The sequence below is a fragment of the Periplaneta americana genome, chromosome 12 (assembly GCF_040183065.1).
Source record: "Periplaneta americana isolate PAMFEO1 chromosome 12, P.americana_PAMFEO1_priV1, whole genome shotgun sequence".
In the NCBI taxonomy this organism is placed as follows: Eukaryota; Metazoa; Arthropoda; class Insecta; order Blattodea; family Blattidae; genus Periplaneta; species Periplaneta americana.
The window spans coordinates 51,258,792-51,273,450 of NC_091128.1; the positions used below are offsets into that span (position 1 = coordinate 51,258,792).

At 34.5% G+C, this 14,659-nt stretch overlaps 1 protein-coding gene across 2 annotated transcripts in view; it reads left to right on the top strand.

Moving 5' to 3' along the window:
- The window catches only part of LOC138710418 (SPRY domain-containing protein 3-like), a 74,243-nt gene that overhangs the window by 15,183 nt on the left and 44,401 nt on the right, over positions 1 to 14,659 (top strand). For both annotated transcript variants that reach the window (XM_069841305.1, XM_069841306.1), the window contains one exon: positions 11,016 to 11,219. In XM_069841305.1, coding sequence (XP_069697406.1) covers positions 11,016 to 11,219 — 204 coding nt within the window. The remainder of the gene's footprint in view (positions 1 to 11,015; positions 11,220 to 14,659) is intronic.

The window sequence follows — 14,659 nt, forward strand, 5'->3', positions numbered from 1 at the left end:
AACGTTTTTGTTAACATGTCAAGAAAAGACTGCAGCAAACCATGAGATGGTCGCAAGATTATTTAACGAAACAATTTAAATTTTGTGGTGAGGTGGTGTGAAGTACGACAATGTTTTACTATTATTGACAGCTGCTGCAATGTATATGAAGAAGGCAATGGCAGGTCTGACTCTTAAATTATTCATGTTACATGCATTGCACATGGACTATACAGAATATGTGAAGAAATTGGAACAGTATATTCTAATGTGGATAAATTGATTTCTAATGAGAAGGAAGCGTTTGTTAAGTTGTTGAGAAGACTTGACATATTCAAGAATAAAAATCCTAACATACTTCTGCCACCCACACCGGTAATAATGCAGTGGGAAACTTGGTTTACGTCAGTACAGTATTATGCAGCACAGTTTTATGGTTTTGCCTCTATCATTAACGAACTGAGCAAAAAATGCCACTTCATTAGAAATTCGTAAGAAAATGTTACTGACACAATGTTAAAAGATGACTTGGCATATCTCTCTGCTAACTTGTGTTTCCTTTGCAGCACAATTGACGAACTTGAAGCAGTGGGATCCTTCTGTGAGAACTGGTTCAGCATGTTCGTGATGTCGAGAAAAAATTTAACATCTAAGTGGATCTACAGCACAGATGTTACAAGAAAAATACAGAGTTATGTTTGAAAAAAGTAGTGGGTTTTACAACATGTGTAAAATTTGAAGTGTGTTGAACTGCCAGCAAGAAAAGAATATTGATGTGAGTGTGAGTGACGTGTCTTGCTGTAAATTTGTCAGACTGACTTCTTTGATGTGAAACACTCATTTTCCCAGACTAAGGGAGTATTCTGTGGTAATCATTAGTCATTTGTGATGGACAGTTTGAGGATGAATCTCATTGCATATTGTAATTCTTCAGCAATTGGCGAGATATAGTATAAATTATATTGTTATATTATTTATATTAAAATAAAATAATTCAAATAATGAAATATTTGTACTTTTTTGTGACCTATTTAAGATATTTTTCAGCTATAAGAAATAAATATTTTCCTAAGTTTAATACCTAAAAATCCGAGCTCTAGTAATAAAGTAGGCCTAGCTGACCAATTAGCTAAAGAACTGCAGAAGGAAACACAATTACATATGCTTAGTTCCAAAAGTACAATAAGAAGTGAATTACAAAAGTCGTACATTGAAAATTGGCAAGGAAAATGGGAACCATCAATCAAAGGAAACGAGGAACATTTGGGAAAGACCCCAAAGGAAGATAATAATGACACCAAATGTAACATGTATAACAGAACATAGAAAACTGAGAAGTTATAACAAATACCATATTATTGATGACCTGAATGCCCAAGTAAAAAGGGGATCCAAAAAAATGGACCATTTATTAATGGATTTAGTCTGTTAGGTTTTCGGATATTCCACCATCTCCTGGAACTAGGGTTGCCATATTTTGAAATGAGAACACCTCTTTATTTTGAAATGGTGAAATTAGGACACCTCTCTCGATATTGAATGAGTCATTACGTAAAATTTTAAAGATATCAGTACCCATTGTATATATTTACTTTTGTCAGCATTCACAAGAAATTGTGTGCTTTATTATTGTGTATACAACATACTCAAAATTTGTTATATGACATTAATCTATATATAAATTAACTTCCCCCCCCCCCCCCAAAAAATACAATTACAATTCTAAATCCTGACAATTACATTTACACTTCTGTATGCCATGCATATTTTCCAGCTTAGTGTTTTTGTGGGCACAGCGACAATATGCTTGTTTTGGCATAAACTGAAAGAGAAGATTTATTGATCATACATGTGAAACAGTATATTGAAAACTTCAGAATTGTTAATTTTATGATAAATAACAAGTATTACCACCTCTTGCCTTTATTAATTCTGTGATTCTTCTTGATTGCTCCTGATGAAAGCCCACATGTCCTCCTGTAGTATTTCCTTCCATTCTTCCTGTAGTTCCTGCCATAGTTCGGCTGCGGTGGTGAAAGCTCGAGTCTGGGTACGACGTGTAAGGATGTCACACATATGCTCAATAGGCTTTGTTGACCAGTTCAAAGTTGAAATGCCGGCCTCCTGGAGGTAGTCCATCACACACCAAACAGCATGAGGACTTGTATTGTCGTGCATAAGTGCAAAGTTTTCGTCCATGAAATGTGCAAAAAAGGACTACATGATCAGTGAGTATCTCTTCTTAGTACTAGTATGTCGTTAATGAGCCATTCTCTATGAATATGAGCTCAGTATGGTTATGCTGCTCTACACTATCACAGAGCCTCCTCCAAAAGGCATCCTCTCGGAGAAGGTACAAACGGAAAACATTCTTCGGGTGTTCTCCACACCCTTTCCCTTCTGTCTGGTGACCTTAGATAGAATCTAGACTCGTCACTGAAAAGCAGTTTGTTCCACTGTTCCTCAGTCCATGTTCATGTCTTTGCACAAAACATAGACAGGCCCTTCGGTGTTGTGGAGTAAGCTCTGAGCCTCTGGCAGGTCTTCTTGAGACTCGCTCTGTCTCATGTAGCCTCCTCCTCACTGTATTTTCACTTACAATTGTATTGTAGACTTCTGTCAGGTGACGTTGTGCCTCAACAGTAGTGAAAAGTTATTTTTGCAGGTCTTGAGCTTCAAGAAACAATCTTCCTGGCTGGCCAAAGTGCATCTTGGATTGCCTGATCTGGGCCTCTTCTGAAAAGTATTCAGTTCCTGGAAACATTTTACATTTCGAAAGATATACTACTGCAGGACGTACCCAGGATTTCACCAACTTAGTAGTAGCTGTGGCCTTTATTTACTAGTGAGACTGCTATCACTGAATTCTCAGGGCTTAGAAGCATCCTTATGTGCCTTCTGTCCCAAACATTTTCAGACTCTCCACAGAGAATATTCATATTAACGCTAAACATTGATAATGCAACAATACCATCAGAACAATATGTTTAAATTTTAGCATGCTGCCTTACACCACCTTGGAATGAGGGCCTGTATACCTGTACGGTAAAAGTCTGGACCAACATGTCTGAGCCACTCTTTAGTAGTGTGCACAAGGGAGTCGTCATCTTCAAATCTCGTTCTGCGGAGAGATTCCTTCAGTTTACCAAAGAGATGGTAATCGCATGGTGCCAGATCAGGACTGTAAGGCGGATGTTTCAGCGTTGTCCATCCAAGTTTTTTGATCTGGTCTGTGTCTTGTGACTGAAATGTGGCCATGCATTGTCCTGCAATAGCAGAACATCCTGCTTCTCCCGATGTGGTCGAACACGACTCAGTCGAGCTTGAAGTTTCTTGAGAGTTGGCACATATGAAGGGTACACGGGAATAACAATCAAGGTCCATTTTAGAAAGTTTCGAGAAAAACGAATTTTAAAGTTTAAGCACTTAATACTTTGTTATGTGTGTATTTAATAGAAATGACGTAGTAGAATGTCAAGAACGATGAATTCTTATTACTAGCTAGACCACATGATAGTACTTCTTTTCCACTATAAGATAGCATTATTAACTCAGTTTCGATTTTTGATGGACCTTGATCGTTTTTCCCGTGTACCCTTCATATGTGTCAGAATTAATGGTGGTGCTGCATGATGTCCACAAGCAAGAGTCCTTCTGAATCGAAAAACATGTAGCCATAACTTTTTCTGCTGAAGGCGCAGTTTTGAATTTAATTTTCTTTGGTGAATTTGCATGATGTCACTCCAACCTCTTTGTCTCTGTTTCAAAATCGTGGAGCCATGTTTCATCTCCTGTCACAGTTCTTGCAAGAAAGTCATCTCCACCATTCTCATACTGGTCCAAAAGTTCGCTGCACACTGTTTTTCGGATTTCTTTGTGGTCTTCTGTCAACATCTTCGGAACCCACCTGGTACAAACCTTTTTTAACCCCAACTGTTTCTATGTTCTGCACACACTTGCTTCTCCTATTCCAACTTGGAGTGACAATTCTTGCAGTGTTATGTGTTTGTCAGCCACACCATGTTGTTAACGTGCTGCACATTGTCAGGACTTGGTGCAGTGCAGGGTCTGCCGCTGCGAGGAGTATCCCAAATATCCCAAATATTGGAGTGCTCTCTTTCACCAGATAATCTGCTTGCCCACTGACTAACCATACTGCAATCGACAGCTGAATCTCCATACATCTTTTTCAACATCTTGTGAATGTTTCCCACTGTCTCATTCTCACAGCATAGGAACTCGATAACAGCATGTTGCTTTACAGCAGCCATTTTGAAGGAGTACTATCATGGTGCCACTCACAGAAACGACTTAAATTAAATTTGAATACAAGGAGAAAAGATGTATCTATGACGTCCATAAATTGCAAAGGTGTAGAATGAAAAATAAATAAAAAGAAATGTGCATTACTTCAGGTTAATTGGACCTTACATCATATTCATGTCACTGTATTCTGAACTTGTTTCATAACAAAATTTTTGCCTCATATTATCTTTTAACTATTTTAATATTCTCCATGAAGATCAACTGTACAATCTGCATCACATTTATTTTATAACTGAGTTTGCTGTAGAAGTGTTGGCCTTTCCTTCAGGAAACTATAGAAGTCCACGCAAGACAAATTTTTCAAATGACATTTTGTGATTAATATGGCCTTTATGGTTTTAACTGAAAACTGATTCCTTTCGTCAAACCAAATTGAATTCCTAACACATAACTTACAATCTGAATTAAGAAAAAGAAATATTTTAACAATAATTTAGGGAAAAGGGACGTCATTTAAAAAAAACAGGACATTTGGCATCCCGAGCATACTTTTCTTGGGACAGGGGACAAGAGACTGAAAAAAGGGACAATTCCATTAGAAACAGGATGTCTGGTTTCCCTACTCTATAACAATGGCGGCTCCTCATTTTGATGGACTACCAGCAACCTTGAATTTGCATAATTTCTGACTGCTTTGAACACTACTGAAAAGCAGATTTATATTTTCTTCATCTCCCATGATGAGAGCAGTGAGTAGAGAATCACCACATCTCAGGTCCAAAGTTTTCAACAGAAAATATGTAAGATATTTGATTAAGTATCAAATATGAAAATACAAGGGAAGCAATACTTCCACCAATTCCATTGATGTTGTGCCCCTGGAATAGGTTCTTCTTCAATAAGTGAACTTTAAATGTTTGTGTTCATCTTGTTGGGGACTACTACCATTGATACTAAAGAATTTGATCGGAATTAATGTCGCATGCTTCCTCTTTATGTACTCTTGTAAACCTAATAGGATTTGTTAGTTTTTATTGTAGTGTAATCTATTACACCTGTACCTATTCTTGTGATCCATTTGTATTTATGAACATTTACGTTGAAAGAATGAGTTTGTAATTTTGAAATTATTATAGCTTGCGAAGTCAATAAAAAGTTTACCATTATTGTTCAGTTTCCTTCCCATGTTTTCCTACTTCATCTTTTATTGGTGTGTTTCCATTTAAATTTTTGCCTATTATGTAATTGTTGGAATTTGTCTTATTAATAGTATGCTTTATAAATTTTCGTAAAATTGTATCATGGAAGTACTGACACCGTGGTTTTTAGTTTCAAAGCAGAAACATCCATTGATCATTCAATCATTGACCAACAGTATTGCTTCATTAAATTATGTATGTGCCTTACATAATGATTTCTGTGCATTAAGGGGATAAGTAGCTTTTGCTAGTCAAGGACAAGTTTGCACCCAAGCAATATTGCTCTGGCAGCAATTAAATACTAGCAAATTCTGTTTAACTCATGAATTGCATATAATGTTTTTTCCACTCCCATATTGAAAGAGAGATTTAAAGAAAAATAAATTGTCCGGCCTTAATTAAGGATGACCACGAGGATCCGGAAATTAATAACAAATATAATAAATTAAAGATGAATATTTTTTTAAACATAAATTGTAATAATTAAGCACCGTTAATATCAATACCTTCTGAGTGGTATAAGTGAAATGTATAATCTGCAGGGAATCTTAAGAATTTGGGTGTTGATTTTTTAATTTCAAAAGATAATATTGATAATTGTTTTAAAAAAATACATGTAAATTTTGGTAAAGAACCTCAAGCACCAAGAAGTAAACCTATTACTGACCAATTGAAGAGAGGGATGTTATACTTGGCACTAAGGTAGGGAATACAAGGCTCATAAATTGACCCCTGTTCATGTTCAACCTGATGAGCTTAGTTGATCTCTCTCCATGTGTATAGTTGAATCTGTGATAGTATCCTTTTGAAGTTGCTATTATAGCCATTCTTCTATGAGAGTCATCTTCAGAAATACAGTGGACCTCTTCATGAACTTCCCAGCCCTTATTCTGAAGAAGACAGGATACATGATTTAATATCAGAACTGTTGGGAGGGTCGTTGAGCGTTGAGTATTCTTTTGTTTGTTGCTATGGCATCTGTAATGAACACCGATCAAAATACCCCTCATTTCTCAAGAAAAACAACTGAATAGACTACAGTGGACTATAGTGGACTTTATAGTGTCAGCAAACAGCTGGATACATTAAGAAGATTGATTGATTTTGTTTGTTGCTATGTGACTGTTGAATGAAACATATTTTGCTTACATCCCTAGGAAACTAATGTGACTTAATGTTTTGTCGTTAGTAGCAACCAACAGTATCACGGTAAAATCCATTTATTTCCCTGTGAACAAGGTAATAGCATACGTATGACTTGGAAGGGGAAAATATTTATGAGACAAGTTCGTGAAGGTTCTCTTTTTGGCACGAGTGTAAATGAGGCTAAAACCTTGTTTCACAAACACATGAGGACCAAAAAGATAACTTTACGAATATGTATCATACAATGTTTTTTTCTACGATAGCACAAATTTACAGTAAATATATATTTCTAGTTGGAGAGGTTATAAGATCACAGTGTCATGGCTGTCTAAACTCAAAACCATTAAGAAGTAAGTATCCATGGATTGGCAGCCTGTTTTATTCATGTTCACGATTTCATGGCCGTCTAAACCGGCCATATAATCAACAAAGCAGTTGAATGATAAATCTTGTTACAATGAGTACTACATGTAACTTCAGAATAATAAGGGCTAAAATGTAGATTCAATGTTAAATTTGTTACTTATTTGTGTTACATGTAATATTTACGTTATGAAAAATCAAGATAATGCATTCATTTCTTACTGAATGAAGTTTGTACATTGAATATTACATTAGCAGTGTGTAAAATGAATTGTAGTGCCTAAAGTGTTTTAAAGTCTCACTTTACACATTGAAAACAATGGGTAAAATGCAACTTTACGCATTATTGTATAAAAAATAATTTAAATCATGTCAGTTGGTGATATTTTTTCCTTGGTTACAAAAAGTATTACTTTTAATGATATTGTACTTTTAATTTTTAGACTCAATAATTCTGAGCAGTAGTTAACGTAATGAACACTGAAATTAAATATGTTCATTGATGTCTTATGTCTTGGCTGCTAAGTTTGTTTTATTCTTCTAATGTGTCTTTACTGCAGAGTTTTCACAAGACATTATTGTAACTTAATAGCTTATATTGTCACCTGAAAAATACAACCAGGAAACCCGAATTTTGTCGGTTTTGAGTTATCTACTTTACACTTATCTATGCGAAGTGTTCTATTCAATGATACAGCTGGGTATCTCACAGGATATATTGTTGTGACGGTAACGCCATTTCAACTAATAGGTATGTGTTTAACTAGGTATTTTTAATGCTGCAAGTAGGTATCTTGAGTTACGCAGTTGTGCAGCTAAAACTGCCTTGTCTAGACGAGATATCTACTTGTCAGCCATTTTCTTGTAACAGACGTGACATGTACACAGTTTTAGAAGTTAAGTTTGAAACATTTAAATAGGTTTTTTTTTTTTTTTTTTTTTTTTTTTGTATTCCATTCTCAACTCGTCACCTTTGTTCTTTCTTACACTCATTTGAATTTCCATTATTATTGCTCTGAGAATTTGTTTTTAAATACACTCGAAAGCTATAAAGGTGTTGTGGATATAGCCATAACAAAAAACAAAAGAAAATATAAGTGAAGACAAATAGAGCCACTCTGTAAAGACGATCACTTCACTTGAACTTTTAAGGGGAAACATTGAAATTTTTGCAGTTGTTGAGTCCTACTATTGTTGCTCTGGACCAAAAATAAAATACCTAAGTCCCTCGCTTAATATCACACTTATGTACACCATGTATAAATCAGCATGTGCAGAAAATGGCATTCAAGTTGCTATTGCTGCTACTTAAAGATAAATCTTCACGGAGGAGTACAGTCTCGGTTTCCATTTCCCCAGAAAAGATCAGTGTCGTATATGCATGTCCTACAATACTCTTAAGGTCGACAAAGATGCAATTAAAGCAAATGATTACTCTCATATTTAGCAAAAGATAGAGCTCTAATCGAGAAAAAACAAGACAAAGAGCTAGCACAGAACTCAGATGGGACCTTCATAAGCTGCAGTTTTGATCTTCAGTAAATTTTGTTAGCTCCAACTTACCAACAATGCTCTATTTTATAAGCAATGCCTCAAATCTTTTAACTTCACAGTGTACTAGGAGATTGTTTTATGTGGTCCAAAGTAGAAGCACAATCTAGTATATACAGTCACGAAGCTTCAGTTGTGAGGGTGCCAGTACTATTTCGCATTGTTTGTAATGAAGCGATAGTAGTGATCCTAGTGGTTAGCAACTATCTATGGATGCATATTTACTATGTATTGAGCTTCGTGACTGTGTATACTAGACTGTGGTAGAAGTCACATTTCCTGTTCCAGTGAACATTGTGGTGGACAGAACCTGAACAGATTTGTTGCTGCATTGTGCTTCACTTCTGTTCAGGAATTGTCTAATCTAGAAACCATAGATTTAAAATTTATAATTGTTGATTTGGCCATCACTGTGGAGCAAAAAGGGTCGGAAAAGTAAACTGGCCTGCTGACTGGAAGATTATTACCTGAAGTACAAGAAGAAAGGGTAACAAAATTGCAGTTATTCATGGAATAACACATAAAAAAATTATAGATTGGAACTATCATCTGGGTCATCTGGATCACCACGTGACCATTATAAAGGAAGATGAAAATCGAAAGCCAGTCAGCTGACAGAAGATATGCTGGCTGAATTCCACAAAAAGAAGTCTATTTCTTATGCAATTCAAAGAAAGTTTTAATGAGAAGTTTAGAGAACTAGAATGTAACAAAAAAAATAAATAAATAAAACAAGAAACACCAACAATTTCTCATTGTCAGACACCAGTCTTTATACACATGCATCTTGCCTATACCTAAGAAAAAGTATGATGATTTGACTTCTCTATTCAGGTCAATTCCTCCAGCATTAGGTCCAGAATACGAAAATCTACCATATTAAGAACACATAGAGGAAATTCTCTTCAAAATATGTGACTGATTCTCAGTCAATAAATTAGTATTAAATTGTAACAAAATTAACATAATTCAATTTAAATCCTGTCCTAATTCAACCTCGCAAATTTCTAGCGCAATAATTAACAATAAATTCCTATTAGAAACAACAACAACAACCAAATTTCTTGACTTAAAAATCGATAATATCTTAAATTGGAAAAATCATATTAAAGAAATTACCCCCAAACTAAATTCAGCTTGTTTTGCTATTAGATCTATGCAAAAGATAGTAAATATCAATACCTTAAAAACAATATGCTTTGCATACTTTCACTTGGTAATGAGTTTTGGAATAATATTCTGGGGAAATTCCACAGATAGTAACAGTATATTCCTATTACAAAAAAGAGTAATTAGAATAATAGTAGGTGCCAAATCTAGGGAATCTTGTAGGACTATTTTCACCATGGCTTGTCAGTATATCTTTTCATTAATAATCTTCCTTTTATGTAATCGTGAAAGCTTTGTAACTAATTCAACAGTTCATAGCATAAATACACGTCAAAAAAATTACTTTCATACTCCATTGACAAGTCTATCATGCTATCAAAAAGGAGTGTGTTATATGGCAGTAAAAATTTTTAATAGCCTCCCTATCGATATAAAACATGAAACTCAAAACATAAGATTATTTAGGGCCAAAGTAAAGAAGTACCTAATTTCTCACGCCTTCTATTCTGTAGGTGAATTCATGACATTCAATAACGCTTCATGAAATTGATACTAAAACTTTGTGTTGCACTAGTAGACTATATTGTAAATCTCTTCTGTATATATTTTTATCTAGACTGTGACTATAAATTAAGACTTTATAATAGTATTAAGTTTTTTGACTTGTTCCATATTCTAGCTGTGAAGCAATGTATGAATACCATGGAATGTTAATAAATACAATACAGTACCTGAACTGTCAAGGAGGTAACTCATCTGATGAGAGTGAGTGATTAAGAGAATGATTATTTCAGTGTTTTTTTTTTTTTATTTTGTGCGAAGCAAATGTGCTTACTTACAACTTCTTATTTTTGCATCTTATGATTATTTCATTTTTTTGTGGTAAATAAATATACTAAAGACTGCTTGAAGTTGATTTTTTTTCCAAATTACAAATAGATAACTTATCTTAATACGTATTTTAGGATCAGTGCAACAAATAGGTATCCCATTCTTTTTGTAAACAATTTTAAATTTTACAAAATTATTCTGAACAGATCCCAAAGTACAGTTCATTTCTAATCAAGTCAGAATTTACACGAAATCTTCGTATGCTGTAAAGCATAGAATTTCATTGAAATTTTGCAAACCAGTTTCCTGCAAACTGGCTATTTTTAAGCTGTCTACTTATAGTTCTAAGGTGACAATATAAAATCTTTCGTCAATTAAATTACGAGTAATTCTCCAAGTGTTGTATTTTAATTTTCTAATTCCTATTTTATAGGCCTATGTCCAGTGCGACTGCCTCTTGTATGTTAATTGAATGACAGTTATGAATATCTTTTAAACAGAAAATGAACGTGTTGAATTATCAGTAACAATTTTCTCAAATAAAACGTGTGGTACTTTTGTGTTTTGTAGCTATGCACCGGATGATGACGACAGAGTGGGTATCTATATTGCCAACAATCCCTTGACACCCGACACCTGTTATTATGAGGCTGAGATAATAGACACTGGAATGGATGGAAGTATTTCAATTGGACTATGTTCAAAGCATTGTCCATTAGATGTACATGTTGGATGTGCAACAGAATCTGTTGGACTTATGACTGATGATGGAAGGTATGTTTATGGCCAGATTTTCTGTTTACACTAATTTATAACTATTGCTGTTCTCTCTTGGGATGATTACCTGATTTAATTTTTTCCGAGGTTGTCCCCAAGTGTAATCCCACAGCAAGTTCTTGCGTTCATTTCACCAAATATCATCTCGCTATCACTAATGCCACTCAGCAAGCACAAGAAGCCATTAGACTGTGATGAATCCAAAATACAGAAAAAATAAAAACAAACATATGGTGTAGAATGATCTCACAAAAGACAGCACATATTTTCATTTTGTCAGACTAGGTCATTTGGACCTACAGCTTTATGATGCTGCTGATTTTTTACATTTTTGACCTAAACACAACTTTAATATAAAAAAATAAAATAATAAAAAAAATAAGACATAGAAATCCAAAAGGAGAAAAAAATGTTCTTCATTGTCTCATTAAGTTCCTCGCCTCCCAGTATCGGTCACACTCTTTCACTTTGGTTAAGGTTGGACAGCGAAGTAGGTGGTCCCTGTTCATATCTTCTTGTAGATTACACAAGGTACATTTTGGGACTCATAGTAAGCCAAAATAATGGAGGTATTGAGCTAGGCAGTCATGCCCAGTGCATAAGCGGAACTTTGTGACTGCTTCATTTCTTGGCCTATTTGGTATTTCTAAGATGTCCCTTTGCCAGTGTTTCTCTTGTGTTCTGCTCTTAATATCTTGTGCATAAGCTTCTTGGATAAAATAATAATAATAATAATAATAATAATAATAATAATAATAATTATTATTATTATTATTATTATAAATAAATAAGTAAATAAATTATTATCATTATTATTATTATAAATAAATAAATAAATAAATAATAATTATTATTATTGTTATTGTTGTTGCTGTTATTGTTGTTGTTATTGTTCTTATTATTGTTATTATTATTGTTATTATTATTATTATTTGTCATTGTTATTTGTTATTGTTGTTATTGTTATTATTGTTGTTGTTGTTATTTGTTATTATTGTTGTTGTTATTATTATTATTATTATTATTATTATTATTATTATCATCATCATCATTATTGGTCAGTTTCTGTTAGATGCGTTTCCAATTCACTGTGGGCTAAAGCAAGGAGATGCACTATCACCATTAGAGTATGCCATTAGGAAAGTCCAGGATAACAGAGAGGGCTTGGAATTGAACAGGTTACATCAGCTTCTTGTCTATGCGGATGACGTGAATTTGTTAGGAGAAAATCCACAAACGATTAGGGAAAACACGGGAATTTTACTGGAAGCAAGTAAAGAGATAGGTTTGGAAGTAAATTCCGAAAAGAAAAAGTATATGGTTATGTCTCGTGACGAGAATATTGTATGAAATGGAAATATAAAAATTGGAAATTTATCTTTTGAAGAGGTGGAAAAGTTCAAATATCTTGGAGCAACAGTAACAAATATAAATGATACTCGGGAGGAAATTAAACATAGAATAAATATGGGAAATGCCTGTTATTATTTGGTTGAGAAGCTTTTATCATCCAGTCTGCTGTCAAAAAATCTGAAAGTTAGAATTTATAAAACAATTATATTACCGGTTGTTCTGTATGGTTGCGAAACTTGGACTCTCACTTTGAGAAAGGAACATAGGTTAAGGATGTTTGAGAATAAGGTGCTTAGGAAAATATTTGGGGCTAAGAGGGATGAAGTTACAGGAGAATGGAGAAAGTTACATAACACAGAATTGCACGCATTGTATTCTTCACCTGACATAATTAGGAACATTAAATCCAGACGTTTGAGATGGGCAGGGCATGTAGCACGTATGGATGAATCCAGAAATGCATATAGAGTGTTAGTTGGGAGGCCTGAGGGAAAAAGACCTTTAGGGAGGCCGAGACGTAGATGGAAAGATAATATTAAAATGGATTTGAGAGAGGTGGGATATGATGATAGAGACTGGATTAATCTTGCTCAGGATAGGGACCAATGGCGGGCTTATGTGAGGGCAGCAATGAACCTCTGGGTTCCTTAAAAGCCAGTAAGTATTATTAAACGATGTCACGTCCGTTTAGAATCAGTATATTGTTGCTATTCGTGAACTGTACAAAGACACATTTTAACTTCATAAGTGACACCACAATAAGGCATCACTCATGAGACACCTAAGCCAGGAGGTAATGGGGTAGGGTGACCAGTTCCTTTCCCCTTCCATTCCATACCTCGCTGACTAATAACATATTACACTAATGAGACTTCAGATGTTCATGAACAGTTGTTCTTCCACTGCCACATATCGTCAAGTGAGATGTACTGCTGATAATAGATGTATGTATCAGCCAGGACCTCAATCAGAGAGGAAAGCAATATGAATTCCTAATAATTTTACATGTGACTTTGCAGTATCCTAAATATCATTTTTTAGTTTAAACAGCATTATGAGTATTATTAGCGGTAAGGTAGAAACTATTAGCTGAAAATCATTGACTAGCTTCAGAGAAAGAATTAAACATAGCCCCGCTTAAAATATTCATATTATCGTTTGTTAAATAAAGAGTGGTATTATCAGCAGAAAGCATTGACTGACATTTAACATTAGATGGAAGGTGATTATTAAAAATAGAGGTTCCAACATGAAGCCTTGAGGTCACTTTCTTGTCGAAAATGAACCAAGACTGTCAATGCATAGCTTAAGACATATGAAGGGTACACGGGAAAAACGAACAATGTCACAATGATGTTAAGGGTGATGCCATTATCTAATTCACTGTATTACTACAAACATCAGTGTTATTTTTACCAAAAGTGGTAAAGGAGAATTAAAACCACGCATACACTCATCATTTACTTCATTTCAAGTAGAAACACCAATAAATTTTGCAGTAATATACTGAAATAGATCACTGTCTCACCTTTAATGGAAATGTGACATTGTTCGTTTTTCCCGTGTACCCTTCATATAGAATGTACATAGAGAGTTATATGGCATTAACACTGATAGTCATTGTCCAGTAATGATTGGAAAATCACAGTTAAGCTTTGAGCGCTAAGCATTTCAAACTTTCAATTGCTTCTCCTACAAAATGTATTCCAAATGACATCCATCATTCTTGCAGTGGACTCTTCACTTGTTAATCGACATTATGTGAAAGATTGACTTGACATGTTTGTTCTTGATATTTATTACAGGCCTTTTTGAAGTTTTCATTAACTTCATTAACATTTACATTAAAATATAAACACCAGTCTTTATAACATTTGAGTTTGTTTACATAGTCCTTCATACTCTTTAAATGTTCATTGTATAATCCTAGCTTAAAGTTATTTCTTGATCGCTGAGGATATTTATAATATTTTAACAGAAAAATAGTGTGCATGTGTGTGGATGTGCTCGGGCGAGCATGCCTCTGACATTTCCCAACAGTTCCATACTGCTGTTGATGTCAAATGGGTATGTCTGTTGGATAA